General features: G+C 46.3%; 1 protein-coding gene across 1 annotated transcript in view; it reads right to left on the reverse strand.

Moving 5' to 3' along the window:
* The window catches only part of AGGF1 (angiogenic factor with G-patch and FHA domains 1), a 115328-nt gene that overhangs the window by 9001 nt on the left and 84353 nt on the right, over positions 1–21974 (reverse strand). Inside the window, exons 9-10 of the mRNA XM_063963689.1 lie at positions 12619–12720; positions 6867–7032 (exon numbers count right to left, since the gene is read on the reverse strand). Of these exons, the coding sequence (XP_063819759.1) occupies positions 6867–7032; positions 12619–12720 (268 nt within the window). The remainder of the gene's footprint in view (positions 1–6866; positions 7033–12618; positions 12721–21974) is intronic.

Consider the following 21974-nt stretch of genomic DNA (forward strand, 5'->3'; position numbering starts at 1 on the left):
AAAAGACGACAACAGTTAGTAGCCACATACATCACAATTTCACCCCAGGAGAAAGTGTCAGCGGCTAATGCCATACCAACCCAAAAAAGCTACGTGCGTCAGGGTGGGCACCTTGTGGAGCCCAGTGTACCTCGCAGAGATTTAACAAAGGTAAATTCTTACCATAAATCTCGTTTTCTGCTGTAGGGTACACTGGGCTCCAAAAGGATAGACATTGGGGATGTCCTAAAGCAGTTCCTTATGGGAGGGGACGCACTGTAGTGGGCACAAGAACCCGGAGTCCAAAGGAAGCATCCTGGGAAGCGGCAGTATCGAAGGCATAGAACCTTATGAACGTGTTCACTGAGGAACCACGTAGCCACCTTGCACAATTGTTCAAGGGTCGCACCACGGCGGGCCGCCCAAGAAGGTCCAACTGATAGAGTAGAATGGGCCTTAATGTGAGCAGGAGCGGACAGACCAGCCTTCACATAAGCATGTGCAATCACCATTCTAATCCACCTGGCCAAGGTCTGCTTGTGAGCAGGCCAGCCACGTTTGTGAAAACCAAACAGAACAAAGAGAGAAACAGACTTCCGGATGTAAGCAGTCCTCTTCACATAGATACGGAGAGCCCGTACCACTTCCAAAGACCGCTCTTTGGGAGACAAATCAGGAGAGACAAGGGCTGGAACCACTATCTCCTGATTAAGATGGAACGAAGACACCACCTTAGGTAAATACCCGGGACGAGTGCGAAGAACCGCCCGGTCATGGTAAAAAATCAGATATGGGGAACTACAAGACAAGGCACCCAAATCTGACACTCTTCTAGCCGAGGCAATAGCCAGCAAAAACACCACCTTAAGGGAAAGCCACTTAAGGTCAGCCGATGCACGAGGTTCAAACGGTGACCCTTACAACGCCTCCAAAACCACCGACAAATCCCAAGAAGCCACAGGCGGGACATAGAGAGGTTGGATTTGCAACAAACCCTGAGTGAAGGTATGTACATCAGGTAAGGTCGCAAGTTTTCTCTGAAACCAAACGACAAGGCAGAAATATGAACCTTGATGGAAGCCAGACGCAGGCCTAGGTCCAGGCCCTGCTGAAGAAAAGCCAAAAGCTTGGCCGTACTAAACTTGGAAGCGTCATAATTGTTAGATGCGCACCAAACAAAGTAAGAATGCCAGACCCTATAGTAAATCCGAGCAGAAGCCAGTTTCCGGGCCCGCAGCATAGTTTGAATGACCGACTCAGAAAAACCTCTAGCCCTCAAGACGGAAGCTTCAAGAGCCACGCCGTCAAAAGCCAGCCGGGCCAAGTCCTGGTAGACACAGGGGCCCTGAACGAAGAGGTCTGGTCGTTGTGGAAGTAGATGGGACACTCTAGCAAGAGGCCCTGGAGGTCTGAGAACCAGTGCCGTCTGGGCCACGCTGGAGCTACGAGAAGCAGAATTCCTCCTTCCTGCTTTAACTTCCGAATTACCCTGGGCAGGAGTGACACCGGAGGGAACACGTACGGCAGCCAAAAGTTCCATGGAACCGCCAGCGCATCCACGAACGCTGCTGGAGGATCCCTTGTTCTTGTTCCGAAGACGGAACCTTGTGATTGTCTCGAGACGCCATCAGGTCCACGTCCGGTAGGCCCCACCTTTCCACTAGGAGTTGAAACCCAACTGGATGGAGGCTCCACTCTCCGGCGTGTATGTCCCGACGACTGAGAAAGTCCGCTTCCCAATTCAGGACCCCCGATATGAATATCGCCGATATGGCCGGTAGATGGCGTTCCGCACATTGAAGTATCCGTGATACTTCCTTCATTGCCAAGCGGCTTCGAGTGCCGCATTGATGATTTATGTAAGCCACTGTGGTGGCGTTGTCCGACTGTACCTGAACAGGTCGGTTCTGTATTAAATCCTGGGCCAGGTTCAATGAGTTGAAAACCGTCCGCAATTCCAGAATATTGATCGGGCGGCGAGACTCCTCCTTGGCCCACCGACCCTGAAGGGAGTGTTGCTCCAACACTGCGCCCCAACCTCGCAGACTGGCATCAGTCGTCAGCAGGACCCAGTGGGATATCCAGAAGGGACGACCCCTGCACAACCGTTGGTCCTGGAGCCACCAGCACAGTGACAGACGAACCTCCGGAGTCAAGGAGATCAATTGAGACCTTATCCGGTGAGGCAGGCCATCCCACTTGGCCAGAATTAGCCTCTGGAGAGGGCGAGAATGGAATTGAGCATACTCCACCATGTCGAATGCCGACACCATGAGGCCTAGCACCTACATCACCGAATGTATCAACACTTGCGGACGAGATAGGAAGCTTCAGGACTTTCTCCAGAGACAAGAACAACCGTTGGTTGTGAGTGTCCAATAACGCTCCCAGGTGCACCATGCTCAGAGCAGGGACCAGGGAAGATTTCTTCCAGTTGATGAGCCACCCGTCGGCTTGCAGAAACCGGACTGTCAGATCCAGATGACGTAGGGGAATTTGCCAGGATCAACAAGTCGAGCCGTGGTCAAACCAAAAGGTAACGCCCGAAATTGGTAATGAAGGTTGCCAACCGCAAACCTTAGGTACTGCTGATGAGACACTGCTATAGGGATATGCAGGTAAGCATCCTGTATGTCCAGGGAGACCATATAATCCCCAGGTTCCAAGGCCAGGACAATAGAGCGAAGAGTTTCCATAAGAAACTTGGATACCTTCACAAATTTGTTCAACGCCTTGAGGTTGAGAATGGGCCGGGAGGACCCATTCGGTTTCGGGACTAGGAATAGCGGCAAACAGTACCCCTGGCCCCTCTGAGTAAGGAGGCACCTGTACTACCACTCCCGTTTCCAGGAGGGTCTGTCCCACCGAATGAAGAGTCCTTGCCTTTACTTGATCCGAAGGGACGTCTGTCAGGCAAAATCGATGAGGGGGGTGGGTTTTGAAGGCGATGCGATGACTTCCCGTATCCAGGCATCTGAAGTGGTCTTCAACCATCCCTGGGTATAACCTAGAAGCCGCCCCCACCCCCCGTCATGCGGCAGGCTTATCGGTCGTGGAAGCTGGCTGACGGGCAGCCCAGGCACGTTTGGGCTTTGGCTTGCCAGATTTGGAGGTGCAACCCCGTTTGGTGTACGCCTGACCTTTTGCTTTTCCTGAAGGACGAAAGGAAGTACTTTTAGCGTTCGGTACAGAAGGAGCAGTACTTGGTAGACAGGATGTTTTAGCAGACGCCAAATCAGCCACTATCTTATTTAAGTCCTCTCCAAAAAGGATATTTCCCTTAAAAGGGAGTACCTCCAGGGTTTTTCTAGAGTCCAGATCCACAGACCAGGACAGCAGCCATAAGATCCGGCGAGCTAGAACGGACGTAGTTGAAGCCTTGGCTGCCAGAACACCGGCATCAGAAGCGACAAGCATTGTCTAGCATGGTCAGAAGAGATTTCAACTCCTGGGCCCACGCTTTAATAGCTTCTGCAGCCCATGTCGCTGCAATAGTGGGCCTAAGCACAGCGCCTGCAAGGGTATAAATCGCTTTTAGACAACCCTCGACACGCTTATCCGTAGGCTTTTTTAGAGACGTAACGGTAGTGACAGGTAGAGCTGAGGAGACCACCATCCTTGCCACATGTGAATCCACTGGCTGAGGTGTCTCCCAATTTTTAGTCAGCTCCGGCGTGAGCGGATAGCGAGCAAGCACCTTCTTGTGAGGCAAGAACTTCTTTCCCGGATTTTCCCAGGATTCCAGATGATCACAGTGGGGTAAAACTAGTTTAACCACCTTCTGACGCTTAAACCTATCCGGTTTCTTAGGAGGAACGGACGGTTCCCGTTCATCTGTAATCTGAAGAATTGACCGTATAGCCTCCAATAAATCAGGAACATCCACTTGTGAAACTCCCTCCCCCATCAGATAACTCAGGATCGGAATCTGTGGGGTCAGTATTAACGCCATCCTCATCAGACGAGGTGTCAGGGACAGCAGTGGATTGTGAGGAAGTAATGGCCCGCTTAGAGAACCCTTTGGTCTTAGGTGGGCGAGGGTTAGACTTCTTAGTAGTCAGGGAATGGTTCAATTGCTGTAACTGATTTGACAATTGATCTGCCCACGGCGGATTAACCGCGGGGACCATGAACGGTTGCACCGGCACAGGAGGTCCCATAGGGGGCGTTAGTTTAGTAAATAGCGTAGTCAGTAGCGTGGAGAAGGTAGCCACGGTGGGTCATTCTGAATCCCAGTTGCTACAGTCCCACTGGGGTCAAGGAACCCCCAGAACCAAAACACTCAGCTGCAACGTTTTCCTCAAATGTATCTGCGACGTCATCACCACTCCCAGTGGGATCAGCCCCAGAACCGTTAACCTTTTTAGCGGACATGATATAAATCGCAATGCAAGGTAACACAGTTCAATATCAGCAGCACAATACCGGACCCAAACCCCTGCGCAGTGTAGTCAGCACAAAAAGGAATTTAGGAGAGATACGGTGACTAAAATCACAGAGAAAAATACACACTGAGTATATCTTGTTAATATCCTATATTAATGATAAAACTGACGCACCTAGCCCCCTCAGGTTATAGAATATAGGGATAGCAAGCTGAGTGAGAAACACGAAATGGAGGTCACACAGCAGGCAAATGCACACACATATAGTCACAGTTGTACAATGCAGAAGTTACGACAGGCAATAATACTGCACTGGACTAGCCATTCAATATAGCTATATATAAGATAGATATAACAATGCACAGTAAAGACTGGATGTATATCACAGGGTACTTGTACTAAATAACCCTGACTAAATGCACTCTCTTAATTGGCACTGTCAACAGACATGTAGAATACTTAAGTGTCCTGTAAGATGCACAGCGCTGACATGCAGGTGGCTTTACAGAGGAAGATTTGCCCAAACAGTACCAGGAACAGTGTAGCTGAGTGTAATGGCGCCCAAACACTGCTGGGAGTGAGGGAGAGAGAGAGATATGCAGCTCCAAGGCGGGAACATTTACTCTAAATGGCGCCTGGGGGAGGGGCTACAGGTCTAAGCCTTTCCCCCTGCTGGACTTAACCACCGGTACTGTGGGCTGCATGAAAAACGGTTTATAAGAGAAACCGACCTGTGCCCTTGCCCTGGTGGCCTAGTGGGGTCCCTGTACTATCAGTGTCCACGCCAGCGCGTGCGGCCCACCTTCCACCGGCCACGCCTGATTGCGATAAAGCGCGGGTCCCGCTTACCACCTCCCGAAGCGTGGCCACGCGATCCCGGAGAGCCCCAGCCGTGTGTGTCTGACCAGAAGAAAACCGGAGCCTCCTGCTGTATGTACCCGGCAACCAGGGCGCGGGAGTGTACAGCGCCGCTGGGGGAGAGACGGAGCTGCAGCAGAGAATGTCTTCTGACATCTAACCGCCGCTGCAGCCCTTGCAGTCTTCACTTTTTCTTCAAAAAAAGATCTTCTTAGGCTGCCTGGAGCAGCCCCCTGTTAACATGCCTGCTACTGCAAGCACCTACTACAAAACTGAGCTACCGTGCAGGGAGGCAGGGTTATAGAGGAGGCGGCGCTATGCATTCTGGGAACAGTCAAAGCTTTTGAGCCTGTTGGTGCCTCAGATCAAGAGCCTACTCTACACCCCAATGTCTATCCTTGTGGAGCCCAGTGTACCACGCAGCAGAAATATATATATGTACATCTAGGGATGTTAAGTACCCACTGTTTTATTTCATATGCTGCTATCTTCATGTGTGCCATATGCTTGCTGTCATAAACAGCACTTTTTCATTCTGAAATCAGTAAAAAGTTTTTGCATTCAAGCAGTGTGCTGGTCTGAGTTTGATCCCTCTGGTGGTTACTCTTGGAACTTTCTATATATATATATATATATATATATATATATATATATATATATATATATATATATATATATATATATATATATATATATATATATATATATATACACACACAAAAACTAATGGCGTACAGAACACAGTGTTTATCTTACAAACCCCATAACAACAATGCGCCCCGTCACAGTGTATTTTTTATACTCCCACACATAATCACTTCTGGTAGCCTCGTCCCACTCATGCTGTGCCTGTTTTAGGGAATCCTATAGTTCCTGGAGCTGCAAGTACTATCTGGAGACACATTCCCTCATTCAGAAGGTATAGTCTGACCCGGTAATAACTAGTTTTACTAGCACCATCCAAGCTTAAAGGGCACGCTTTACTATTTTATGCTGTAATAAGGTGTGATATCTCACAGAAAGATTTCATCCACATTTGAGCATCATTTCAGTTGTATTTCTAGGACTTGTATATTTTAGAAAATCCTGCATGAACAGCTTACTCTTTTGGCACTTATAGATCAATAAAAGGGCAGCACTGTTAGCATAGAGGTTAGCATTACTGCCTCACAGTCCTGACATCAGGAATTCAGTATTTCTCAGCAAGGCATGGAATTTATATGTTCTCCCAGTGTGTGTGTGTGTGTGTGTGCAAGTTTCTTCCATAAACATGTTGGAAGGTTAACTGGCTTCTGATGGAAAAAAAATATAATAATAATAATAATAATAAATTAACCCAAGTTTGCGTGCATATTCATGTGATAGAGAATATAGATTGTAAACTCCCGAGGCAGGTACTGGTGTGAATGACATATTCTAAGCAAAGCACTGCATAAAATGTAAACTATTTAAAATGTTACTAAATAATACTATAAAAGTATTATATGCATTTTCTGGATTTTAGAAGATGACCAACTTGGCTCCTGTTTAGGCGGTAAAATCTGTTCAATTTGGGAGAAAGGCGGAGACCTGATGAAGAGTAGTTTACAGCCCCATATTTGAAGAGAAGCCATGGATATCTTTACACCAAGTACAAGGTCTTACCAGATCCTTCTTCTTTCTTATCTAGAGACAGATGTGCTCTGACTTGCCCGGGTTCACAACCAAAACAGGTTTCACTGCCGGGATGGACATGAAACGACAGGACTGTTTCCCCAAACTTCACCTCGTCTCCATGCTGCAGCACGCAAGGCTCAGAGACAGCTTTAGGCTGTAACAGAGTACAGAGCTTGTGAAATAACTTACTACAGCAAGATCTTTACAGAAGAAATATTACAGTACATTATACATATAATCTTGGGATCATGAGTCCAAATGAGACAGTTTGGACTAAATGCACAACATACAAGCCTCCCAGCTACATCTTTGTCTTGCACTTCCTGAGAAAAGTGGCATTTTGTTGTTTAGGAGGATCAATGGATAGTAATGACACGTGCTGCCCAATGTAAGAGGGCTCAATTCCTTATTTCTGCATTTCCTTTCAGTCCTGCCCCTGTTGCTAACATTTGGAGAAAGCAAGTTGGTCTTACTAGTTACTCAAGGGGGGGTGTACCAGCGCACTAGGTTTAAATGAGGTCGGCGAGCTGCTTACAAAGTAGGGTGACTGACCTACGGAGAGCAGTGAACAATTGGTGATTTGCAGCGCTCAACCTATATGAGTATATAAATGATGATGCTGTGAGACAACGTGAAATATCAAAAATGACTTGGTTTTATTACTAAAAAAGACAAATGCATAATTGGTATGCATGCATACCGAAATAGCAATTAAGAATTAATCTGTTGAGGATATGTTTTGGGTAGTGATGTAATTGCTGTTGGGGACGGTAAATGTATAATAAGATGCTAGAGCAAAGTTATGGGATGCACAACCAGGTTAGTACACCTGCTGAGGAATGTAGTTCTGGTGGTAAAAAATATCCAGTTTAAATGTAAGAAAAAAAGAGAAAACAAGGAAAAAAGTAAAAAGTTCTGTTCAGCTGTGACCCAGCTGGTTGTGAGAGATCCAAATGGCAGTAAGGAGTAAAGTCACTTTCAGAATAGTTAGCGGCGTCCCGCTGTCTATTTGCACGAGCTAATGATGATGCCGGCTTACGGTGATTGCGGTGTTCCCCCGGGTTTCAAGGTGCGGGGAGGGTGAGGGGACAGGGAACTCCGGACTGACCAGGCCCTGTGGGAAGGGATTCTCCCCTCTCTGTCCTGGTACGGACAGCGATGGGAGATCCGGCCACCGCAGGGATTGGTCTGGCGGCGGTCAGCTAGTGTGGGCTTGTTCAGAGCCGTCACTGCCCACCGTCCGCCGGGAACGGAGCTTCTTGGTTCACCTGTCTCTCCCCCCTCCTCCGCTGTTCGACTCGAAAACACCCCACCGGCTTACCTCTTCTCCTTCGGGTCTCTCTCCGTCGCTGCTGACTTCTTCCGGGTAGGGGAGTCACGTGACCCCCGCTCGGCTGGTCTGAAAGAGTTCCACGGCCCGTACTGCCTGTACGGTGTTGGTGGGAAATCAGTCGTAGATGCCCAACGCGTTTCAACCCTCTAGGGGTCTTCTTCCAGGGATTAGTGTGTAATGTTTGAGAGTCGTCTCACCCTTTAAAGGGAAATGGTTCAGTCTCATTGGTTCATATCCCGGTGTACGCCTACTTGTGGTTTCTTCCGTTTTAATTGGTCTTTCTAGACATCAATCATGTTGTGTAAACACGGAATTGTAGCTGTTTGTGAGAAAGATATTGAATGTATTGTGTGTGTAGAAAGAGGACGAGATTCAGTCAGTCTTCTTATTAATATGGATTGTTAATGATCATGGTAGCATAATTGCTTTATTAGTGGTGTGTCCTAATATCCCTGAGTTGATACATAACAATCAATTTGAATATAGTAGTTCGTGATATATGGTCAAGTGATAATCTGCTGATTGATGACTTGTTCAGGATTCATGTTACACATTAATGATTGCGTCTCCAAAAATGGAGAATAAATGATTAATGTCTTACAATTGGGGTGTAACATCACAATAGTGTAATAGTATTGGGTATGGTTAACCTCATATGACTGTGTTTATATCCTGGCGCTGATCAATAACTGATTGATATGTGCAAGTTTGTCGGTTATTTAAGCCCATGGTTGAGGTGTGTATTTAATAGAGATGAGATCCTGATACATTGCCCTGTGTGTGTAGCTAGGCAATTCGTGTTGCCACGTGTCACTGGGTTCTCGATTAGTTGGGAAATACATAGTTCATTTGTTGGTGTGGGAAATGGGGGGGAGGGGAAAGGGGAAAGGGGGGCAAGGGAAAGGGCCTGATACATGTTAAGATGATGTGAGAATAAATCTAGTCTGAGATGTGTCATTGATTACAAATTATGGCCTTCACTTCATTATCCAAGTTGTGCCCCTGTGGTGCAAAAGTCTTGAGTTCAAATATCCATCTTAACTCTGTGGTATTCATCTGATGCGTAAAGTCTCCGCCCCTCCAGTTTGGTTGTACTCCTTGTATGCCCATGAATTTTAGAGTACCTGGCTCGCTATTGTGCATTTCTTTATAATGTCGTGACAGACTGTGTTCTTCATAGCCCTTTTTGATGTTCCTTATATGCTCACTTATTCGTATCTTGAGCGGTCGTGCTGTCCTCCCTACATATTGTTTTTTACACGGGCATTCTAGGAGATAAATGACCCCTTTGCTGGTGCAGGTTAATCTTTCTTTCACTTTGTACTTCTTGTTTGTCGTGTACGATGTGAAGTCTGAAATTGGTCGAGTACTTCGCATTTTTGTGTTCCTGCATCCTTGGCAGAACCCGCAATAATAGAAGCCACTCTTGGGGATGCTTCCATCTATACTGGTTTGTTTCATTTCTTGTGGTGGTATATGGTTATGAACTAAGTTTTTCTTGATATCTGGTGCTTTTCTAAATACGAACTTGGGTCCTGTTGGTAAGATGTCATTTAAAACTTCATCTTCTAATAACAGTGGCCAATGTTTCTTGATTATGTGTCTTACTTGGTTGGCTTGTCCTGAATAATTCGTTATAAATGGAATGCTGTTGTCGTGGTGTCCCTCTTTGTTCTTGTCTTTATAACTGAGTAATTTGTCTCTGTCTATTGTTGTAACTTCTTCAAAGGCCTGTCTGACCTGGTCAGTTTTGTACAATTTGTCTGTGAATTTTACAGCTAATTCCTGACCTTGTGTGTGATAATCCTCCAATTTCAAACAATTTCTACGGATTCTTAAGAATTGTCCCTTAGGTATAGTTTGTAGCCAGCTGGGATGGTGCCAGCTGGTGGCCAGGATGAAACTATTAACATCTACTGGTTTCTGGTAGGTCTTGGTGTGTATTTGTCCTTGGTCTATAAATATGCTAATCCTCAGGGATATCAACTCAGGGATATTGGGACACACCACTAATAAAGCAATTATGCTACCATGATCATTAACAATCCATATTAATAAGAAGACTGACAATCTCGTCCTCTTTCTACACACACAATACATTCAATATCTTTCTCACAAACAGCTACAATTCTGTGTTTACACAACATGATTGATGTCTAGAAAGACCAATTAAAACGGAAGAAACCACAAGTAGGCGTACACCGGGATATGAACCAATGAGACTGAACCATTTCCCTTTAAAGGGTGAGACGACTCTCAAACATTACACACTAATCCCTGGAAGAAGACCCCTAGAGGGTTGAAACGCGTTGGGCATCTACGACTGATTTCCCACCAACACCGTACAGGCAGTACGGGCCGTGGAACTCTTTCAGACCAGCCGAGCGGGGGTCACGTGACTCCCCTACCCGGAAGAAGTCAGCAGCGACGGAGAGAGACCCGAAGGAGAAGAGGTAAGCCGGTGGGGTGTTTTCGAGTCGAACAGCGGAGGAGGGGGGAGAGACAGGTGAACCAAGAAGCTCCGTTCCCGGCGGACGGTGGGCAGTGACGGCTCTGAACAAGCCCACACTAGCTGACCGCCGCCAGACCAATCCCTGCGGTGGCCGGATCTCCCATCGCTGTCCGTACCAGGACAGAGAGGGGAGAATCCCTTCCCACAGGGCCTGGTCAGTCCGGAGTTCCCGGTCCCCTCACCCGGCGCACCTTGAACCCCGGGGGAACACCGCAATCACCGTAAGCCGGCATCATCATTAGCTCGTGCAAATAGACAGCGGGACGCCGCTAACTATTCTGAAAGTGACTTTACTCCTTACTGCCATTTGGATCTCTCACAACCAGCTGGGTCACAGCTGAACAGAACTTTTTACTTTTTTCCTTGTTTTCTCTTTTTTTCTTACATTTAAACTGGATATTTTTTACCACCAGAACTACATTCCTCAGCAGGTGTACTAACCTGGTTGTGCATCCCATAACTTTGCTCTAGCATCTTATTATACATTTACCGTCCCCAACAGCAATTACATCACTACCCAAAACATATCCTCAACAGATTAATTCTTAATTGCTATTTCGGTATGCATGCATACCAATTATGCATTTGTCTTTTTTAGTAATAAAACCAAGTCATTTTTGATATTTCACGTGGTCTTACTAGTTACCCAACAATCATTTGCTTGAAACGATGCATCGGTTTTCGTCTGTCCTGAGGATAAGCCATTAAAGGGCTCTTTCATATGCCATATTTCTTATATGCCTGATCTATAGGAGAATATTATATTGTGCCTCTACGTATTGTAGGTAATACTCGTTGTCTTGTGAAAAAAACACACTACAGAGGCAAACCACAAATGTACAATTTTACTCCATACTTCCTTTCACAAAGCACATTGATTCCTCTGCAATGATCCCTATCCACAAGGAGTGTTCTGTTCGCACACTGTGTGAAAAGTAATGGTCAGTAAAATGGGGAATTTAGGGGTTTCTATGTACTCCACATGCTAAGTTAATGGTTATACAGCATTACTAAAATGTAATCCTTGTATGCTGCGCAACATACAACAAATAAAAAATTTGAACAGATATTATATACATATAAGTGCAAAGGGTGTGGTATGGAGGGTCGACAAGAGTTAGGTTGACAGTGTCTAGGTCGACCACTACTGGTCGACATGACATAAGGTCGACATGAGTTTTTTCCCACTTTTTTTGGTGTTGTTTTCTCCATAGTGACCGGGAACTCCAATTAGTGCACCGTGTCCCATCGCATGGCGAGCGAACCGCTGCGCTCGGCACATGTTACCGTTCCCAATCATAGTCCATGTGGATCGTAAAGTATGAAAAAGTAAAAAAAAAAAAAAAAAAAATGATGAAAAAAAAAAAAAAGTGAAAAACTCATGTTGACCATTTGTCAGGTAGACCTAGAGTCCCTGACGACCTAGAAACCATGTCGACCTACTTACTATCGACCAATAGTGGTTGACCTAGACACTGTCGACCTAGAGACCGGATACCAAGTGCAATATGGACACAAATGGTAGTATCCCAAGAGGACAGTTATACATGATAAACTATCACAGAGAAGCCCAGCAGTAAAGATGTATTTCTATATTTCGGATGTGGGCTACAAGTATCTAGTACTACAGGGCATATTTTAGACTCTGTAGAAAGAAAATGAGGGCACACCTGAGCTTATGGATAAAAAATCTACATTATATCCAGAATGACATTTTCTACTCATTTCAACTTTCTGCAGGTGTCATTATTTCTGGCATATGTATTTATTTCATGAAATGCTTTTACAACTTCTATTATGTAAAAGGGTAAAAGGCACCTTTTTACCACATATTTAGCAACACTGAAAGTGCGTCTAGTCACTTAGCAGACAAGGACCAAGAAGACACCACTTACCTGCAGAATCTGATTGCCGTTAATAACAGTGCCATTCTGGCTGCCTTGGTCAACAAGTACATAGCTTTGCAAATCATGGTCAAAGTAAACGTCAGCATGGAACTAAAAAAAATGTGAAGAAAAAAAAAAAAAAAAGGCAGAAGACACTATTACACCATCTTAAAAAATACAGAAAATGAATGTTTTCCTTTCAGTACAGTCTGTACAGTACATGCGCTACTCCAGACTAAAGGGGAGAATAAAATGACACACTTGGACACTTTCCACATAATTAGTGCGTCTTTGTACACTGCGTCTCACAGGGACACTACTGCATATGGCAGATTATCACTGTTAAATTGAGAGTATCTATTGGGAGTATACAATGTTATTACATTGGTGGATTGGAGCAGTCACATGACATGACAGGACCATGGTTCCTTTGCAACAAGTTCTGCAGATTAGGGTTCACCTCTCTGAGGTCCATTTTTATAAGGGATCCTCCAGGCACAGCACAGTGGGTTCCAAGGTAGGTGTGGATTGGTTAGTAAAAGAAACTAGACTGACAAACCTCAATTAAACCTTTTCCTAATAGTAAGATGCCTAGCCTCGATGTCCTGCCAGTGGATCTGAACACCACCTTAAAACAATGTCTCCTAAGCTTTCCTAAATGATACACAGTATAAGTCCCGTCTCCTGGCCACATCTGACGCCCTAAAAGCTGCACCCCCCCCCCAAATGTTATCAGACAGATCAAGATCACATCTAAATTTACAGTTCAGATCAAGAAAAAGGTCTTCCGCACAAAATTAAAATAAGCAACCCCCATTAATTGTCCATGTGTGTAACCTCCTTTTTTTTAGGTGACCACTAACCTGTGCGGTAGTTACTATAAGTGCCTCCACCCAAGCCGAAATATGATAAATAGGCTCGCTTGGGTAAATAAATAAAAAAATAAAATTATATATATATATATATATATATATATATATATATATATATATATATATATATATATATATACACACACACACACACACACATTATATATATATATATATATACATACACACACACACACATACACACATATATGTATGTATATTTGTATACATACATATACATGTATACATACATGTATGTATGTATGTATGTATGTATGTATATATATATATATATATTAGGATTTCTAATTACTTTAAATCCTTTCCCCGTAGTCTGTAGAAGATACTGGGGTTCCATTTAGTACCATGGGGTATAGACGGGTCCACTAGGAGCCATGGACACTAAGAATTTGATAGCGTGGGCTGGCTCATCCCTCTATGCCCCTCCTACCAGTCTAGGAAACGGTGTCCGAGGAGACGGACATACTTTGAGAGAAGGATAAAGATAGTGGTGAGATTCCAAACCAGCACACCAAACCGAGGAAAGCTATGCTAACCCAACTTGAAACAGGAATAGCAACAGCTGAACCAACAATACTTAACCAAGTAACAGTGCAGGAAGAACGAAGCACTGGGCGGGCGCCCAGTATCCTCTACGGACTACGAGAAAAGGATTTACCAGTAGGTAATTAAAATCCTATTTTCTCTTATGTCCTAGAGGATACTGGGGTTCCATTTACTACCATGGGGATGTACCAAAGCTCCCAAACCGGGTGGGAGAGTGCTGAGGTTCCTGCAGAACTGGTTGACCAAACTGAAGGTCTTCAGAGGCCAAAGTATCAAACTTGTAGAACTTAACAAAATGTGTTCGAATCACTAAGTAGCCGCTCGGCAGAGCTGTAAAGCAGAGACACCCCAGGCAGCCGCCCAGGAAGAACCCACCGACCTAGTAGAGTGGGCCTGTACAGATTTTGGAACCGGCAAACCTGCCGTGGAATACGCATGCTGGATAGTAAGCATGATCCAGCGTGCAATTGTCTGCTTTGAAGCCGGACACCCAATTTTATTGGGATCATATAGAAAAACAGCGAGTCAGATTTCCTGTGACGAGCTGTCCTCTTTACATATACAGGTTGAGTATCCCATATTCAAATATTCCGAAATACGGAATATTCCGAAATACGGACTTTTTTGAGTGAGACTGAGATAGTGAAACCTTTGTTTTCTGATGGCTCAATGTACACAAACTTTGTTTAATACACAAAGTTATTAAAAATATTGTATTAAATGACCTTCAGGCTGTGTGTATAAGTTGTATATGAAACATAAATGATTTGTGTGAATGTACACACACTTTGTTTAATGCACAAAGTTATAAAAAATATTGGCTAAAATTACCTACAAGCTGTGTGTATAAGGTGTATATGTAACATAAATGCATTCTGTGCTTAGACTTCGGTCCCATCACCATGATATCTCATTATGGTAAGCAATTATTCCAAAATACGGAAAAATCCCATATCCAAAATACCTCCAGTCCCAAGCATTTTGGATAAGGGATACTCAACCTGTACCTTCAAAGCCTGCACAGCATACAAAAGACTTTGAAGTATCGGAAGTGTTGGTGATAACTGGAACCACAATAGGTTGATTGATAGAACTCGTCAGCAAATTCTTCCGAAAGTGGTGTCTGCGTTTTACGAGTTCAGCTCTGTCCTCATTGAAAATCAAATAGGGGCTCTTGTGAGACAAAGCCCTCAGCTCCGACACACGTCTTGCTGAAAGACAAAGCCAACAGTGTGACGGTCTTTTATGTAAGATATTTTACGTCCACCTCCTGTAACGGTTCAAACCAGTCCGATTGGAGGAACTGCAGCACCAAATTGAGAGCCCAAGGCGCCGTGGGAGGCATAAAGGGAGGCTCGATGCGCAGAACACCTTTCAAAAATGTCTGGACCTCAGGGAGAGAAGCCAATTGTTTTTGAAAGTAAACGTACAAGGCCAAAATCTGGACTTTTATGGAGCCCAGACGTAGGCCCACATCCACACCTGCCTGCAGAAAAAGCAGGAAACGTCCCAGGTGAAATTCCACTGCAGAATAAGTTCTGCTCTTACACCAAGAGACGTATTTCTTCCAAATACGGTGGTAATGTTTAGACGTTACCTCGTTCCTGGCTTGGATCATAGTCGGGATAACTTTGTTAGGGATACCTCTTCTGGCTAGAATCAGCCGTTCAACTTCCATGCCGTCAAACGTAGTCGCGGTAATTCCTGATAGACGAACGGGCCCTGTTGCATAAGATCCACACGAAGAGGTAGAGGCCACGGATCTTCGAGGAGCATCTCCAGAAGGTCCGCGTACCAAACCCTTCTTGGCCAGTCCGAAGCAATGAGCATTGCTTGAACCTTTTCCCTTTTTATTCTTTGGAGAATTCTTGGGATCAGAGGAAGTGGAGGAAACACGTACACCATCTGATAGACCCATGGAGTCGTCAGAGCGTCTAACGCCACTGCCTGTCGGTCTCTCGACCTGGGACAATACCGCTTGAGCTTCTTGTTGAGACGAGAGGCCATCATGTCGATTTGTGGATATCCCAACCAACACGTCAAGCGCCTGAACACTTCCGTCTGAAGGCCCCACTCCCCCGGGTGCAGATCGCGTCAGCTGAGGAAGTCTGCTTCCCAGTTGTCTACTCCCGGAATGAAGACCGCCGACAGCGCCAAAGCATTTTTTTCAGCCTAGAGGAGATTTCTTGACATCTCTGACATTGCTGCTCTGCTTTTCGTTCCGCCCTGTCAGTTTATGTACGTCACATTGTCCGAATGGCCCGATCGTGAAGATAAGAGGCCTGCAGAAGGGCGTTGTATATGGCCCTGAGTTACAGAATGTTGATTGGAAGGATGACTACCTGACTTGACCATCTTCCTTGAAACTGCATCCCATGGGTGACTGCTCCCCAAACTCTGATGCTTGCGTCCATGGTTAACAGGATCCAGTCCTGAATTCTGAACCTTTGACCCTCAACGAGGTGAGAAATCTGTAGCCACCACAGAAGGGAGATCCTGGCTTTTGGTGACAGATGGATCCTCTGGTGCATGTGAAAATGCGATCCGGACCATTTGTCCAACAGATCAAGCTGGAAGGGTCTTGCGTGAAACCTTCCGTATTGAAGCACCTCGTAAGAGGCCACCATTTTCCCCAGAAGGTGAATGCATAGATGCACCGATATCCGGGTTGGCTTCAGGACATCCAGAACCATCGACTGGATTACCAATGCCTTTTCCAACGGAAGGAACACCCTCTGTGACTCTGTGTACAGTATCATTCCCAGGAGTGGGAGCCTCCGTGTTGGCTCTAGGTGAGATTTCGGAAGGTTCAGAATCCACCTGTGATCCTGGAGAAGTTTGGTTGAGAGACCAATGCTGTCCAGCCACCTCTCCCTGGACAGCGCCTTTATCAGAAGATCGTCCAGGTACGGAATTAAGTTCACTCCCTGTTTGCAGTGTAGAATCATCATCTCTGCCATCACTTTGGTGAACACACTCGGTGCCGTGGAGAGACCAAATGGCAGGGCCTGGAACTGGTAGTGACATTCCTGCAGTGCTAACCGTAGATAAGCCTGATGAGGCGGCCAGATCGGAATGTGAAGGTATACATCCTTGATATCCAGAGACACTAGGAATTCCCCTCATTCCTCCAGACCTGAGATCATCGCTCTCAGGGACTCAATCTTGAACCTGAACACTCTTAACAGGTTCAAGCACTTGAGGTTCAGAATTGGTCGTACCGAACCGTCCAGTTTCAGTACTACAAACAAGTTGGAATAGTACCCCTTGTTATGCAGATGAGGTGGAATTGGAACAATGACCTGAGTCTGTACCAGTTTTTGGATGGCATGCTGTAAAGTTATACTTGCCTCTTGTGAAGCTGGTAAGCCTGATTTGAAGAATCTGTAAGGTGGGAGCTCTTGAAACTCCAGTCTGTAACCCTGGGAAATAAGATCTATGACCCAGGGATCCCGGCACGAACTTGACCAGATGTGACTGAAGAATTTTAGGGGGTTATTCTGACCCGATCGCATGCTGCAGTTGTTCACAGAGCAGCGATCGGGTCGGAACCGCGCATGCACCGTCGCATGCCAGACGGCCAAAGGCTGTCGTTACCTAGCAATTGCCTCTGCCTGATTGACAGGCAGAGGCGGTTGCTGGGCGGGAGGGGGCGGCACGGTGGCGTTTAGCCGCCGTTTTCGGGGCGCGGTCCGGCCAATGCAGGCGTGTCCGGACTGTGCGGGGGGCTGGGTGCAGCGGCTACGTGACGTCACACACAGCCGCTGCGACCCGGGGCAGCGACGAGTAACTCCCGGTCAGCCGCAGGAGATGCGCTGGCCGGGAGCTACTCTTCAAGTACAAAAGCATCGCCGCTGTGCGATGCTTTTGTACTTGTGCGGGGATTGGGCCGGACTAGCCCTGTGCTGGGCGTCCCCCCCCGCATGTATGGGAAGGTGATTGTAGCTGTGCTAAATTTAGCACAGCTACGATCAACTCGGAATGACTCCCTTAGTCGGACTCCCACCTGACAGTCCTCCAAGCATAGTGGTCCACTGTTATGCTGAAGGCTTTGAGGAAGCAGAGCCTGAGCTCTGTTCCTGAGCACCTGCAGTTGCTGATTTGTGTGGTTTACCTCTTGTGCCTCTGGAGGCCGTAGAAGCGCCTCTGGATTTTCCCTTAAACTTGGCTGTCTGAAAGGACTGTAAATTTGAAGGAGAATAAGCTTTCATGGCTGGGGGAGTTGCGGAAGGAAGATACGTAGACTTACCCGCAGTAGCTTTGGAGATCCATTTGTCTCGTTAGTCTCCAAACAAGGACACTCCTGTGAATGGTAAAGCCTTCCACGCCCTTCCTGGAGTCCGGATCAGCAGTCCACTGGCGTAGCCACAAGCCCCTGCGTGCTGACACTGCCATAGCGGTGGTGCATGCATTAAGCAAACCAATCTTTTTTATGGCTTCCCATAAAGTTCGCAGAATCCTGTATATGATGCAGGAGTAAAACAACATCCCCTCTAGACCAGGAATCTAACCCATCAATTAGGTTACCTGACCATTTAGCAATGGCTTTTGTGATCCACGCACATGCAATAGTGAGTCTCTGGGCCACCCCAGCAGCCGTGTACAATAATTTGAGTGTAGTCTCAATTTTACGATCAGCCATATCTTTTAGGGAGGCTGCACCAGGGACAGGCAATACAATTTTTCGTGACAGCCTAGAGACTGATGCGTCCACTATCGGTAGATTTTGCCATTTTTTCCTATCCTCCAGAAGAAAAGATGAGAGCAACCTTTTAGGGATTTGAAATTTCTCTTCAGGATTAACCCACGGTTCTTCAAACAGGGTATTCAACTGCTTTGGGGCAGGAAAAGGACTTCTTTTTTACATTAAAATAAGATTCCTCACACTCCTCTGACACCTTATAAGGAATTTGCAGAACCTCTCTGATGGCCTCTATAAGATCCTCTTTTCCCTGTGGCAGTAGCACCCCCCCCCTGAGGGTCTCTTGACCTGGCGCAATACCTGTCCCGTTTTTTGTTCAGACGGGACGCCCTCATGTCCACCTTTGGTATTTCCCAACGGTTTACAATCATGTGGAAAAAACTTCCCGATGAAGTTTCCACTCTCCCGGGTGGAGGTCGTGCCTGCTGAGGAAGTCTGCTTCCCAGTTTCCATTCCCGGGATGAAACACTGCTGACAGTGCTATCACATGATTTTCCGCCCAGCGAAAAGTCCTTGCAGTTTTTGCCATTGCCCTCCTGCTTCTTGTGTCGCCCTGTCTGTTTACGTGGGCGACTGCCGTGATGTTTTTCCCACTGGATCAATACCGGCTGACCTTGAAGCAGAGGTCTTGCTAAGCTTAGAGCATTATAAATTGCCCTTAGCTCCAGTATATTTATGTGTAGAAAAGTCTCCAGACTTGATCACACTCCCTGGAAATTTTTTCCTTGTGTGACTGCTCCCCAGCCTCTCGGGCTGGGCTCCGTGGTCACCAGCATCCAATCCTGAATGCCGAATCTGCGGCCCTCTAGAAGATGAGCACTCTATAACCACCACAGGAGAGACACCCTTGTCCTTGGATATAGGGTTATCCGCTGATGCATCTGAAGATGCGATCCGGACCATTTGTCCAGCAGATCCCACTGAAAAGTTCTTGCGTGAAATCTGCCGAATGGAATTGCTTCGTAGGAAGCCACCATTTTTACCAGGACCCTTGTGCAATGATGCACTGTTTTTAGGAGGTTCCTGACTAGCTCGGATAACTCCCTGGCTCTCTCTTCCGGGAGAAACACCTTTTTCTGGACTGTGTCTAGAATCATCCCTAGGCACAGCAGACGTGTCGTCGGGATCAGCTGCGATTTTGGAATATTTAGAATCCACCCGTGCTGTTGTAGCAGTATCCGAGATAGTGCTACTCCGACCTCCAACTGTTCCCTGGACTATGCCCTTATCAGGAGATCGTCCAAGTAAGGGATAATTAAGACGCCTTTTCTTCGAAGAAGAATCATCATTTCGGCCATTACCTTGGTAAAGACCCGGGGTGCCGTGGACAATCCAAACGGCAGCGTCTGAAACTGATAGTGACAGTTCTGCACCACGAACCTGAGGTACCCTTAGTGAGAAGGGCAAATTTGGGACATAGAGGTAAGCATCCCTGATGTCCCGGGACACTATATAGTCCCCTTCTTCCTGGTTCGTTATCACTGTTCTGAGTGACTCCATCTTGATTTGAACCTTTGTAAGTGTTCAAAAAAAAATTTTTAGAATAAGTCTCACCTAGCCTTCTGGCTTCAGTACCACAATATAGTGTGGAATAATACCCCTTTTCTTGTAGTAGGAGGGGTAATTTTATTATCACCTGCTGGGAATACAGCTTGTGAATTTTTTCCCATACTGCCTCCTTGTCGGAGGGAGACCTTGGTAAAGCAGACTTCAGGAGCCTGCGAAGGGGAAACGTCTCGACATTCCAATCTGTACCCCTGGGATACTACTTGTAGGATCCAGGGGTCCTGTACGGTCTCAGCGCCATGCTGAGAACTTGTCAGAAGCGGTGGAACGCTTCTGTTCCTGGGAATGGGCTGCCTGCTGCAGTCTTCTTCCCTTTCCTCTATCCCTGGGCAGATATGATCTTATAGGGACGAAAGGACTAAGGCTGAAAAGACGGTGTCTTTTTCTGCAGAGATGTGACTTAGGGTAAAAAACGGTGGATTTTCCAGCAGTTGCCGTGGCCACCAGGTCCGATGGACCGACCCCAAATAACTCCTCTTCCTTTATACGGCAATACACCTTTGTGCCGTTTGGAATCTGCATCACCTGACCACTGTCGTGTCCATAACATCTTCTGGCAGTTATGGACATCGCATTTACTCCTGATGCCAGAGTGCAAATATCCCTCTGTGCATCTCGCATATATAGAAATGCATCCTTTAAATGCTCTATAGTCAATAAAATACTGTCCCTGTCAAGGGTATCAATATTTTTAGTCAGGGAATCCGACCAAGCCACCCCAGCTCTGCACATCCAGGCTGAGGCGATCGCTGGTCGCAGTATAACACCAGTATGTGTGTATATACTTTTTATGATATTTTCCAGCCTCCTGTCAGCTGGTCCTTGAGGACGGCCCTATCTATAGACGGTACCGCCACTTGTTTTGATAAGCGTGTGAGCGCCTTATCCACCTTAAGGGGTGTTTCCCAACGCGCCCTAACTTCTGGCGGGAAAGGGTATACCGCCCATAATTTTCTATCGGGGGGAACCCACGCATCATCACACACTTTATTTAATTTATCTGATTCAGGAAAAACTATGGTAGTTTTTTCACATCCCACATAATACCCTCTTTTGTGGTACTTGTAGTATCAGAAATATGTAACACCTCCTTCATTGCCTTTAACGTGTGGCCCTAATAAGGAATACGTTTGTTTATTCACCGTCGACACTGGATTCAGTGTCCCTGTCTGTGTCGACCGACTAAAGTAAACGGGCGTTTTAAAACCCCTGACGGTGTTTTTGAGACGTCTGGACCGGTACTAATTGTTTGTCGGCCGTCTCATGTCGTCAACCGACCTTGCAGCGTGTTGACATTATCACGTAATTTCCTAAATAAGCCATCCATTCCGGTGTCGACTCCCTAGAGAGTGACATCACCATTACAGGCAATTGCTCCGCCTCCTCACCAACATCGTCCTTCTACATGTCGACACACACGTACCGACACACAGCACACACACAGGGAATGCTCTGATAGAGGACAGGACCCACTAGCCCTTTGGAGAGACAGAGGGAGAGTTTGCCAGCACACACCAAAAACGCTATAATTATATAGGGACAACCTTATATAAGTGTTTTCCCTTATAGCATCTTAATATATAAGCATATCGCCAAATTAGTGCCCCCCCTCTCTGTTTTAACCCTGTTTCTGTAGTGCAGTGCAGGGGAGAGCCTGG

The sequence above is a fragment of the Pseudophryne corroboree genome, chromosome 1 (assembly GCF_028390025.1).
Source record: "Pseudophryne corroboree isolate aPseCor3 chromosome 1, aPseCor3.hap2, whole genome shotgun sequence".
Taxonomy (NCBI): domain Eukaryota; kingdom Metazoa; phylum Chordata; class Amphibia; order Anura; family Myobatrachidae; genus Pseudophryne; species Pseudophryne corroboree.